General features: G+C 39.7%; 1 protein-coding gene across 1 annotated transcript in view; it reads right to left on the reverse strand.

The window, feature by feature from the left end:
• The window catches only part of ANO6 (anoctamin 6), a 131,333-nt gene that overhangs the window by 19,363 nt on the left and 98,547 nt on the right, over positions 1-13,423 (reverse strand). The window contains exon 14 of the mRNA XM_007937913.2: positions 4,619-4,749. Coding sequence (XP_007936104.1) covers positions 4,619-4,749 — 131 coding nt within the window. The remainder of the gene's footprint in view (positions 1-4,618; positions 4,750-13,423) is intronic.

Below are 13,423 nucleotides of genomic sequence, written 5' to 3' on the forward strand. Positions count from 1 at the left end.
TTTTTGATTCATAGCAACTACAGAGTAGAACTGGCTCAGCAGGATTTTCTAGGCTTTAACTTTATAGGAACAAATCAGGAGGTCTTTGTCCCACAGAGCTGCTGGATAGGTTTGAACTGCAAACCTTTCTGTTAGCAGCCAAGTCCTCAAACATTGTGCCACCAAAGCTCCTGGACACAAAACTAGTTATTTTTTTGACACTTATCAAATCTGTCTCCTTATCTCTATTCCTATGCCCACAACTTCCATTTAGGTGCTTATCACTCTTTGCCTGGGTTATCTGTAGTAGCCTCCTGATTAATGACCTCAGTCACACCAATATGGCCCTCATCTGAAATATTAAATTCCATCTTGCTGTCAAAGTAACATAAATACAATTCTCTTGCTTACAAATACAAGAATGGATCCTTCTTTCTTTAAGGATAAATTTCAAGCTACTTCCTAAGCACATGACATCCTTGCTTACCTGCTATATTCCCATCTTTGGATCATTTGTTCTAGCCATACTATATTTACCTGAAAGTTTTTGAACTTGCCATGCTAAAATAGCTAACTTCCATTCACCACTCAAAATCCAGTTCAAGTAATACTTCCTCTAAAAAATCTAACTTGTATTCACCTTGTTAAGGACACATCAAGTGCCCAACTCTTCTCCTTTGGTTCTATGAGAGATGGGACCAAGTCTAACTTCTCCCCAGCAACTGATATAATGTTTGGCATAAGCAAGTGCTCAGCAAGTGTTCACTGAACGAAGGATAAAGAGATGATCTGTAAATCCTCTTGTAGTGCAATGAATTATGGCCCTTCTAGCCACAGCCCTCCATTTTGTGACGTATTGTACATCCTAACCTGTATGACTCACTTTGGGGTGAGTTGTCCATTATGTTAATGAGGCAGGATTAGGGTGGGATGTATCTTGAGTCCTGCCTTGTAAGAGGATGACTCAAGTAACCACCCTTAGTTTCCGAGAGTATATATACGAATGCTCCGGATCCTGCATCTGGTTCATCCTCATCTCACCCCTGGTTCTTGGGGCTCAAAACAGCAGCCAGCTGTCTGATCTGCCAATTTGGGTTCAGCAACCTAGTAAATGAGAATTCTCCAGATTGATGTGTGACCTACAGATTTGAGACTTGCCAGCCCCCACAACTGTGTGAGCCATTTCCTTGGCAGTTTGTGAGTTCTATGAGATGTTATAGCAAAATATGGAGCCTTAAGATAGGAGGGAGAGTCCTGAGGGACAGAGGAGGAGTTGACGTTAGAGATGATGGAGTGGTACAGTAGTTTGCAAAAGTTGGACATTTGGGACATCGTTAACTTCTGCCTCATAGGGACCAGCCTTGTGCTGATCCTTCCAAAAGAAATTATTCGAGCATACCTCCAATTGCCTAGCTGCCATTTTGGAAAACTCATCCTGCCAAGGCTAGGACACTTCCACGCAGGTGACGGGAAGGGACACAGTAGAGATGAGGGAATGGGGAAGAGAGGCTGAATCCCAGAGAGTGCAGGAGGGCTTCAGTGGGGATAGTATAGGAGGGGGGAATCGAGGAAAGAGGTGGGGGCAAGGAGATGTTGAAGAAGAGTCAATATTAATTATGGTAAGTTAAATGGAAAAATAATATGCGAAGGTCATTGTTTTAATAGATTAAAAGAATGAACTGGTATATGGAGGAAGGTAAGGTCAAGTTAACATGGCAAAGTGAAGGAAGCAATTCCAGACATGAATGGGGCCCCCTATATCCCTTTCCTATAATTCATTTATGGCACTTGTCCACTGGGAAGGCATCAGCATGGTCACAACATACCTATGTCTGTGCTGTATAGTACTCAAGTACAAAATGGTATCTTATGGTATTCAGATTTCAAGGCTGATAGACTATTTCTCTTATGTTCTGTGTGTGGGTCTTGGAAGTCAGGACCAAGCACTCTGGGAGGCAACTGTGGTTAACATTCCAGTGTTACTCTAATAATCTCAAAGAATGTTTTGAAACTCACTAAGTAAATAAAATTTGTCATCCAAAAAAAAAAAAATCCTATGTCATTCAGATCTCAGTATGGGTGGGTAGAGTAATATTGTAAAACCAGCCAATAGCTCTGTGTGTGTTGAAGCTTCACTTTCAAGTCACTTAAGTAAATATTTATGAGCACTCAGTTCTAGGCACTGATACCAGAAGCTGAAGATTTAAAGATGCAAAAGACTTGGTAGTTACTTTCAACAGGTTCACTTTAGCTGGGGAGAGAGGCAGAGTCGAGGCAGGTATCAAATGCTGGTAACACTTGGAAAACGAGCAGCAAATCTGTGTGAAAAGATGAGGTACACCACTGGGGCTTAGTAGGAATTCACCAGGTAGAAAAGAAGGGAGAAGACGTTTCAGGCAGAGAAGTATGTTCTAGTTCCCTCCCAGGGGCATAGGCAACAGAGCAGGATGGCCAGGTATGAAGCCCAAGCAAGGCTGGAGGGTCCCTGGGTTGTATGCGAAAGATGTTTTCCCTAAGAAGCTAGGAGCCATCAATATGAAGGTAGGTGGTAGTATTATTGAATATGGGAAAAAAAGAGAGGCCTGTGTGCTGGTGAGACCATTCTCAAAAGCACTCAATATTTATTTTCAGAGGAACAAAAATATTTAAAAGACAATTGGAAATTTTGTCTTCCATAGACCAAAAAAAAAAAAAAAAAATCCACCCTATGGTTGAATACAGAATAACAGATTGCCTACTTTGGGATCTGGTAGCATAGTGGCTAAAGCACTTGACTGCTAACCAGAAGGCGGGCGGTTCAAACCCACCAGCCACTCCTCGGAAGGAAGGCTGGGCAATCCTACTTCCGTAGTGATACTGCCTCGGAAACCCAACGAGGGGTCGCTATGAGTCGGGGCTGACTCGACGGCACATAACAACAACAACAACTACTTTGGGAAACTGATTAGTTTTTCTAAGTCATTAGGTATTACTTGGATGACAGAAAAAACAATTTCAGAAATCTAAAAATTTGTCTATATTAGCTGTTACTCCATCTTTTCTTGTAAGGGAAGATAAGGCCAAATTATTTAGTTAGCAAATATTTTAATGAGATACTCCTCAGAAGGAAGATGGGGCAACCTACTTCTGTAGTGATACTGCCTCAGAAACCCAAGGAGGGGACGCTATGAGCTTCAACAACATGAAGCTCTAAAAGCCCTATCAATTCCCCTCAAAAACATGACCATATATAACTTCTCTTCTCAATGCCATTCATTTGAGTAATCAGATACAGAAAAACAACTCTTTTTCCAGGTTTCTTTTTTGTGCTAAGATAACAAATGATACTCTGCCACAGGATGTTATTATTATTAATGCTGATGATAACTCCAATAAGAAATATTTGCAATTATGGCTCATTTTAGAATAACAGATAATTGTCTAATAATCTTTGTGAAAATAAACAGACTCAGAATAGCTTCCACCTTATGTACTGCAGCTAACCCTTAAAAGAACCCAGTCACAAAACATTTCAAAAGCAAAAATGAAATTCAGATCAGACTCTAGGCTGCTACAAAGTACTGTTGACTGAAGGAGCTACAAGATGAACCTTTCACTCACTGAAGAGAGCAGATGTGTTTCTATGTATAATGTCTATTTTTAAAAGCAATTATTTTATATATAGAATGTGATTTAATAAAACTGCCCTCTATCTGCAGACTTGTAAACAGGAGACACAAAGGGGAGTCTCCGCAAATGCGCAAACTTTCATGAATATATGCAAGGCCTGTCAACCAAAACGCCGTACCTCCTTTTCTATTCTTCTAAGCTTCAAAATATTGTAATTCAATGCAAAGGTTAGCTGAAAGGGCAGATACAAAACATGTAAATTGGTAGCCTTCTATTAGATATAAGTGTGTCATGCATAATAGATAAGATGGTATTTCCTATGGAAATCTATTTTCAGATGCATTCATTTAAAGGCAAGTTAGAGTTCAAAATCAAGTTCAACTGAAGAGAAATGGAACCAAGCAAATAATATGCAAATGGACAAAGACATTCAGGAAGGAGGGGACTGTGCTAAATTTTAGTTCCTGATCAGCAGAATGTTTCTGAATTGAAGCCCGTGATTAGCCATGAGACCACTGAAGGAACCGGGCAGAAACCACCCACCAGAAGAAATGGATATGTTGCCAACGGCCAGAGGAGGTGTGAAAGGGGGATCTCTGGATCATTCCTGCCACAAAATAGAAGCTCCGACAGACTTCCTTAAATGCCTCGGTTCAAGAGTATCAGCCAACAGCTGTGCCGGCATGGACTCCAGTCCCAAGCTAAATCACGTCTAACAATAGTTGCTGAGTTCATTCTCAGATATAGAGTTAGAATGCTTTGATAATTAATAGTGAAGATGTACCTCAATGAATATTCTATTTCATTGCTTGGTAATAAATCTTTTGCTTTGTACCACATAAATATTGACAAAGATACACACAGCCAACCTTATTGGAAAGCCTCATTATGTAATTTTATCTAGTGGAGAAAAACATACTCGTCTTCATTTCAATAAGCTAAATGATTATTTGGCTCAAGCACAGATGCTTTTGAGATTCAAAACATGCTTCACCACATTTGTATTACTCAAACTTTATTAACGACTTACTCATTTCAAGATATTCATAGAATAATCCCAGTTTGCCCATGGGCTGCAGATGGTAGTCCTGTTCCCATCGTGGGGTTATCTTTTCTGATCTTGAAACTCTGTGATACCGTCCAATTAGATTCATGATCCAGCTGCCAAAAGGATCAAATTATAAATTAGAATTTTATCAGACCAAGGTTATGAAAGTATTTTGCTGTTATATCAAAGCTGAACACGTAATCTTCCCTAAATAAGAATTTCATGTTTGCCTGCTAAATGCAAAGCAGTAACATTTTATTTTTTTCCTGCCTCGAACCCCAAAATATTTTGAAATATAGGACTCTGTACCTGGATTCAGGAGCTCTAGTGATGCTGTGGTTAAAGCATTGGGCTGTGAACCAAAAGGTTGGTGGTTCAAACTCACCAGCTCCACGGGAGAAAGATGAGGCAGTCTGTTTCCATAAAGATTTACAGTCTTGGAAACCCTAGCAGGCAGTTCAACTCTGTGCTAACGGGTCTCTATGAGTTGGAATTGACTAGATGACAGTGGGCTTTTTGTTTTTTGGTACCTGGATTTATCAAAATTCTAACTGCTACTATTTTTTTCTTCTATTTCTTTTTTATATGGGTACTTTATTTTTAAAATATACATTCCCTCATCTGATTCTTTTTTTTTTTCGCCATTATTAAAAATGTTGTTTCCAGTATGGAAATCACCAGGGTTTAAGTGCAGAGTCTACTCCCTTTGAGAATCCTTAGCCATCTTACCGTCATTGTCCTTCCCACCCCAGTTTTGCTTGAGTGAGGTATAGTAAACCTAACAAAGCAATTCAAAGTTAAGAAAACATAAAATACACAAAGGAGAAAGCCCACTTTTATTCTTCTCAGTAGAGAGGAGAATATGTGAACGGCATTGAAAGGCAGGGCAGGTGACTGCAGAAATAAAGCACTCCTGGAATGCAAGAAAATCTGGATAATATGAACTTTTCAGAGAGCAATTTAATGTTATACATCAAAAGCCTTAAAAATGGTCATAAATGTTTATCTAGTGATTCCACTTCTAGAATATTTTATCCTAAGAAAATAATCAGGAAAACAAACAATAATAAAGAATCTATATAGAATTTTTGCTACAGCATCCTTTATAATATCAAAATAGTAGGCAAAATAAATGTTTACCAACAGAAAAATAAATTATAGCACATATAAATTTAATGCAGCCATTGTTTTTTTCAAATAATTTTGAACAGGGAACATGTTCATGACATACTGTTTAATAAAAAGTTAATCAGCCAGCAAATATTTATTCAGCCCTTCCTGTGGTCAGTGCTGGGATGGGTGCGGAGGACACAGTGGGAACAGGAGACTTATATCCTATTTGGGGTAATTATACTGACAATAAATACTGAAAAAGGAACTGCCATATCCTAGTATTTAGTGGAGTCGTCATCTTTCCTTATGTAACACTCCAGCCAACCAAACCAAGTAACAGGAGTCACCACATCCCATCCATCATCCATCCATCCATCCACCCATCCACCCATGTACCCATGTACCCATCCATCCTGTATGTACTGAGTACCTCCTACTTCCCAGGCACTGGGGACATCGTACTGAAAACAATAATCAGAAACTCCTGCATTCATGAAATGCCATTCTGATAAGCCATAGACAAAATGAACAAAATAGTATGTGAGCAGAAGGTAAATGGTGTGGTAAAAAAATAAAGTAGGGAAAGGAATAGAGAGTGTTTGTGTTTGTATACAGGGAGGAGTGGGAACAGGGTCAGAGAAGGCCTCACTAAGGTGTGACATTTGAATAGGATGTGATGGAGGTAAAGGGGCAAGCTCCTGAGGTAAAGGGCTTTCTGGGCAGAGGGAACAGGGACTACAAAGACCCTGAGGCTGGAGCAGGCTGCCCAGTAGGAAACAAGCTTTTGGTGGTTTGGGGAGGAGGAGCCCCTAAGAGTCCACTCCGTAGAACTGGACTTTCAAAGGAAGGAAATGAGGACCCACTAGAGGGTAGTAAGCAGAAAAGTGATGTAATTCCATAGTAGATAAAACAGGTCCAAACCCTGTTTTAAGCCAAACAAAAGTTAACGTCCTCCAGGTCAGACCTAGGAGAAAACACAGCCGACTCACCTCACAGCCCAGTGCTCTGCTCACGACTAGGTACTCTCTATAGAACTCTCTGTTGTCTCTTCTTATATACTAGGCTTTTTATTTTTTTTGTCTCTAAGTTTTGTGGGCCAGATGAATGCTTCCCTTTGTCATGCCAATTTGTCCTGAAGAGAAATCTGAGTTGGCAGAGAAATGAAGTTTGCACCTGTAAAGACCGTTGTCCCCTAAAGCAACAGAACAGCTGGGAGCTTGTGGTTTACGCATGTGGAGTTCATCAGAACAAGCACAACAACAAACTTCAAATGCAGATATCAACATCAGGCTGGGTTGCACCTGATTGAAATGTGCCTGTATGGATTTCAAACTTGGACAATAAGAAACTTTCACTCTACTGTAAAGACAGTCATTGCACAGAAACGAGCAGAACCCTATCCTCTCCACTGTGTGCATGTACTGCACACTAACCCCCCCCCACACACAGACACCTACCATAAGATATGAATTACAAATAGCTCTCTCTGTTGCATCTCCCACCACTTTGTCTCAGCACTGACTTTTCACTGATTGCTACTCAAATTTTACTAAACGGAGATTTCTCTAGTAGAGAACATTCCTTCACAAATCTGTCCCCACTTCATTCCATTAACAACATTACAGAGGCAGCAAAACACTGTGGAAAGTGAAGGGGATATGGTACCAGGCACCCCTGAATCTGAACACACATTCCATTGCTTACCAGCTACTGAAGTTTGCTCAAGTTACTGAGACTGTAGTCCCATCTATAATGTGAGGTGATAAAACCTGCATTACCCAGGCTGTCATGAGGATTAAATGATTCAAATTAGTAACGGACTAACATGTTAAAACTTCTGTGAGGGATTCCCTGTTGACCAATACACACTTCCTATGACTGAGGCTAACTATCATTATGGCCAAGTTATTCAGAATTGTGGCTCAGGGACACAATTATGTCTATATCAGAGGTCCTCATTCAGTACTTACGAGAATGACATGGGGTGCTTGGGAAAGATAAAGCTTCCCATGCCCCAACCAAAAGTTCTGTAATGCAGGTGGCACTGAGCGTCACATATATCCATCACCCTTCATGATACCCAAACTGCAGACTACCTGTTTTGGTTTTTATTGATTTATGTTTTGCTATGTTTCCTACTTCCAGCTTCCGTCTCTTGCTGAATCCTCTCCATGCCCCAAAGAATCAAGCCTTTTTCAATCTGGGCCCTGAACCCATCACAATTTGGACTCAGGATGAAACTTCTGTCCTGGCAACCACTTGCCTTACCAACTCATCGGGCCTTCCTTCTCAGCCTATATAGCACTCCTACTCCAGCTGCATATTTGAGAAGTCATGATTAGCTTTCTTCTCTGAACTACACACTCTCAGCCTGTTGCTCAGCTTTCTTGTGGTGGACCATTCATCTAGGAGAAGGAAATCTTAAATTGTTGTCCATCCACCTCTCTGTCCTTGGTCCTTTAGATCTTCTATTGGGCTGTGATTCTAGTGCAGGGATCTCAATTGTGATTGTGCACCAGAATCACCTATAGACTTAACAAACAAACAAACAAACAAAATTGCCCAGGGCCTCCTTTGGAAATCTCACTCAGTGAGCTTGGGATGACTCAGTGAGCCTTGGTATTTTGACCTGACCGGTTGTTGGCTGCTCTTTTCTAGAGCTAGCTTCGCTAGACCTATTCTATCAAACTGCTATCTTTTCCAGACCTGTCCCACCAAATTGCTAGACAGCTCTTCCCTTGACCAAGCCTAGAAGACTCCTTCTTCTAGCAGGGATGACAAAACAATTTCTTTAGGAATTTTCCCTGCATAAAGTCTAACATTTAGAATCATAAGAAGGTGCCCTTTACTTACTATGTGCAAAGCAAGGTGTGAAGCATTTTCTGCCTCACTGTCTCTTTCCACCTTTATTATCCTAGTTTATCTACATACTAAAGACAATCACCTTTTCTGTTTGGGACACTCAACAGTATTCTCAATTAATAATTTTGAAGCACAAGTATCATTCACTATCTGAATCCATTTCATTCTTGAGTTTACCATCAGCAAGCTTGGAAAGTGAGAGATCCCTCTATTTAGGATTCTTTTGCTACATGTATCTCCTGCCCCATTAAAATATATATTGAGAAGTAATATTTTCTCCATAACAGTTAACTTTTCCTATTATACAAATAGCACATAACCTATGGTTGAAAAAACCGAAAAAAAAAAAAAAAAAAAAAAAACCAAACCCCGAAAATATATAAAGGAAAAAAATAACAACTATTCATTATCAAAACACCAAAGGATGCTACTATTGGTATTTTGGCATATTTGAATCTAATTACTTTAACATTTTACCATAAACATCTCTCCAGAGTTAGCCACATAAAGTAGGAATTGTCCTAGTATTCTGTCAAGCACAGAGTAAAATAAAATGCCAGGAGTGCCTCAAATATCAAAATTCTAAGAAGGGATGGTTCTTTCAAGGCTGTGCTAGGAAAGCTAGAGGGCTTTGAGCTTGTTTTCTGGGTTCCACAATTCCATTTATTTACTCATCTTAGGTACTTGAAGCACATGGTGTTATTAGGTGCTGTTGAATTGATTCCAACTCAGCAACTCCATGTAACAGAGTAGAAATGTCCCATAGGGTTTTCAAGGCTGTAATCTAATCTTTATAGAAGCAGACTGCCACATCTTTCTCCCATGGAGCAGCTGGCAGGTTTGGACCACTGACTTTTTGGTTAGCAGCCAAGCACTTAACCACTGTGCCACCAAGGCTCCTGTTCTCTGTATACCAAAACCAAACCAAACGCACTGCCACTAAGTTGACTGTGACTCATGGTGACCTTCATTGGGTTTTCAAGGCTGTGAATCTTTATGGAAGCAGACTGCCTCATCTTCTTCCTGTTGAGCAGCTGGTGGGCTTGAACTACCAAAAATAACTTTACAACTAAAATCAGAGTCCTTTTTTGGGAAGGTGGGAGGTAGAAAGGATGTCTTAATTTAGAGAAAGACCTTGCAAGTTCACACAGAAGATGGAGGGTTCCCCTGGCTGAAGAAATTATTTGGAAGGACACACACCAGAGTCAGTTCACTGTTCTACAAAAAGAATGAACAGCAACTCAATGATGGGAACAGAAAGAGAAGGTTATGGGAAGGAGGAGAAAGAAAGACAGGAAAGTTGTAGGCAGTGGGGAAAACTAAACCAAACCAAACCAAACCCACTGCCATCAAGTTGACTGCAACTCATAGTGACCCTTCAGGACAGAAAAGAACATCCTTCTGTTTCTAAACTGTCTCATCTTTCTCCCACAGTGTGGCTGGTGGTTTCATACTGCCGATATTTTGGTTAGCAGCTGAATGTTTTTTCTGATTAGCAGGCCTCCTTAGGTGGCAGGGAAAGACAGAACCGAATGTCAAGAGTCTGGAGCATACATAATTGCGATGATATTTACTTTCTACTTTGGAAGCACGTGGATGATGTTGGCTCCTACAATGGAATTTGCTCAAAGAATAAAATAGATTGGGCTATTTAGAAAAAAAAAAAAAAAAAAAGAGTGTGGAGCATACAAAGAAAGGGCCTAAATACGAAAACCCCAATTGTGGATGAAATACTTCTAAAAAAAGTGCAGGTTTATTTATTTACTTGAAAGTCTAAGTTGTCTGATCTATTGTCTCCATGCCCCAAACTTCAATAAAGTACACATGCGCGTAGTTCTGAAGGGCAACAGGGAGAGGGGCTATCCTCTGTATTTGGTGGTCCTGGGGCAGAGAGGAGTAAGTACAGAGAGGAGGCAAGACTGAAGGAAGATCAAAAGTGTTGTGAGGGCAGAAGCTCAGAGCTGGAGATAACCTGGAAAAGATAAGTGTGGTAGACCCAACAATGGCCCCTAAAGATGTCCATGTCCTGATCTCTGGAACTGTGAATATGTTAGGTTACAAGGTAAAGGGGAATTAAGGTTGTAGGTGGAATTATGGTTGCTTATCAGCTTGGGAATATGTCCTGCACTACCAAGTGGGGTCAAGGTAATCACAGAAACCAAAACACCAAACCCACTGCCACTGAGTTAATTCCAACTCACAGAAACCCTTCGGTGGTACAGTGAGTGAAGCATTCGACTGCTAACCAAAAGGTCAGTTGTTTGAACCCACTAGCTGCTCCATGGGAGAAAGATGAGGCAGTCTGCTTTGGTAAAGCTTTACAGTCTTGGAAACCCTATGGGGGAGTTCTATTCTGTCCTTTAGGATCACTGTAAGACAGGATTGACTCAGTGGCAGTAGGTTTGATTTAATGTAGTCACAAGAATCCATAAAAGTAGAAGAGAGGCAGAAAAGGGTCAGAGAGTTGCAATGTTGCTGGCTTTGAGATGGATAAAGGAAGACAAGAGCCAAGGAATGTGAGCTCCTTCCAGAAGTTGGGAAAGACAAGGAAATAGGTTCTCCCCTAGAGTTGCCAGTAGGAAATGCAGCCCTGTTAGCACCTTGATTTTAGCTGAGTGAGATCTTTGTTGGACGTCTGACCTGCACAACCATAAAATGATAAATCTGTGTTGTTTTAAGCCATTGTTTGTGGTTATCTGGCATAGAAACAATAAGTAACTAATCCAATAAGCTCCCTGAAATTTGCAGAAATTGTGTGATGGCACTGAAGTTTGCATTTTGATATGGGATGTGGGCTTAATCAAAAATTTTAAACAACAGTGGACCTTAGTTTAAAAAAAGCACATTATAACATCTGAATTACATAGCTAACATCTGAATTACAATTATATCCTACTGATCTAATTTTTTAGGGGGAAAAAAATATAAGTCAAAACCTTTGTGGTCATTATTTTAGATAAATCAAACCAAATTAAACGCACTGATGTCATGTTGAATCCAAATCATAGCGACACTCTACGACAGAGTAGAACTGCTCTACAGGGTTTCTAAAGGCTATAAATATTTAGTTTTTTTTTAAATGACTGAGTTTTATTGCTAGTAGCATTATGCTAAACATTTTTATCCTTACCATGCATAAGGCTGTAGATGACATGTACAACAAATTATCAGATGGCGGGAAACCAGAATGATAAAACCACTTGAGATATTTAGGATGTAAAATAACCTCAGAGGGCTCAAACAGGGGAGCTAGTCTAACGAGACATGTTTTATTAGGAATAAAAGCAAAAATTTTTTAGGTGGTAATATATACAACAAAACATATATATATATGTATATGTATATATATATACATATACATATATATATGTACATATATATACTCACAATTTCTACATGTGCAGTTAAATGACACTGGTTATGTACTTCATAATGTGTCATCATTCTTACTATCTTTATCTATATTGTTTTATCACCATTAATTTAGATTCTGCCTCTTCAAGTTGTCATTTGTGCTTTAGATTAACTGTTGTCAGTTGGAATTCATGTAGATAATTCTTTGTAAAAGTGCAATGCTCGAGTAAACACTCTTTATTCATTGAGCTAAACTGTTGTTTAGTTTAACAGTGGCTTAATGGGATTGTTTTGGTTCAAGGTTTAAAGATTATTTCCAGGCAACAGATACAAGAGTCCCCCAAATCTCAATGTATCCAATAAGTCCAGTATCCATATGAATTTAAAATTTCATTTTCTGATTTTCCTTCTTTCGATCAGAATTCATCTACTGGGTCCCTGATCAAAGTGTTCAGTAATGGTAGACAGGCACCATCCTGAATGTAAAGATTTCCTCTTACGGGCGCTCTGGTGGCATAGTGTCTAAGGCATTTGACTACTAACCAGAAGACTGGTCTATGTACAGGTTCCTCATGAGCACAATTAAGTGCTCTGGGAATTCCCATTCTTCCTAATATTATCCATAACTTGTTATGATCCACACAAATAGGAGCTCTGGTGGTATTGTGCCTAAGGCACTTGATTGCTAACCAGAAGGCTGGCAGTTCAAACCCACCAGCCACTCCTTGGAAGGACGATTGGGCAATCTACTTCCATAGTGATACTGCCTCAGAAACTCAGGAGGGGACTCTATGAGTCGGATCTGAGTTGATAGCAGTGAGGGTTTTTTTTAATTAAAAATAAAAGTCTGGCTAAATGATAATATGTTGAATTAAAGTCCATTATAAGCCTAAAATAACATGAAAGCCTAAAAGTTATCAAATGCAATCATAGGTTACCATAATAAAACATTATTATGGTGATGATTTTAATAAAATAACTAAGAATAATTAAACTAATCATGTTATTCTACAATTCTTACCTTAATATTCAAAACAACACTGTGGGTTACGCAACATAATATTGCAAGATGAGCAGAGATTTCTCCTTCTTGTCATGCCATGCTCATCCTACTTTTTTTCTTTTCTGAATTGTGCTTTGGGTGAAAGTTTACATAGCAAAGTGGTTTTCCATTCAATAATCCACACACATTCTGTCTTGTGACATTCACTGCAATCCCCACACTATAACAGCATTCTTCCCACTTCCTCCCAGCACCCACCCTGCCCTTTGGCCCTCCTCTTCATCCCCTCCCACCTACCTAGCTCTACCCCTGGTCAAATGCTGTCCTTTTGATCTCACATGCTTGATTGTTCTCATGAGTATATAACTGTTCACCTTATAGGCCTATCATGTGGCTTAAAGTTGAGTCACAGGGATTAAGCTCAGTTCTTAGCTTGAAGGGTGTCTAAAGGCCAG

Source organism: Orycteropus afer, unplaced genomic scaffold (assembly GCF_000298275.1).
Source record: "Orycteropus afer afer isolate SDZICR_OR568_19922 unplaced genomic scaffold, OryAfe1.0 scaffold00045, whole genome shotgun sequence".
NCBI lineage: Eukaryota > Metazoa > Chordata > Mammalia > Tubulidentata > Orycteropodidae > Orycteropus > Orycteropus afer.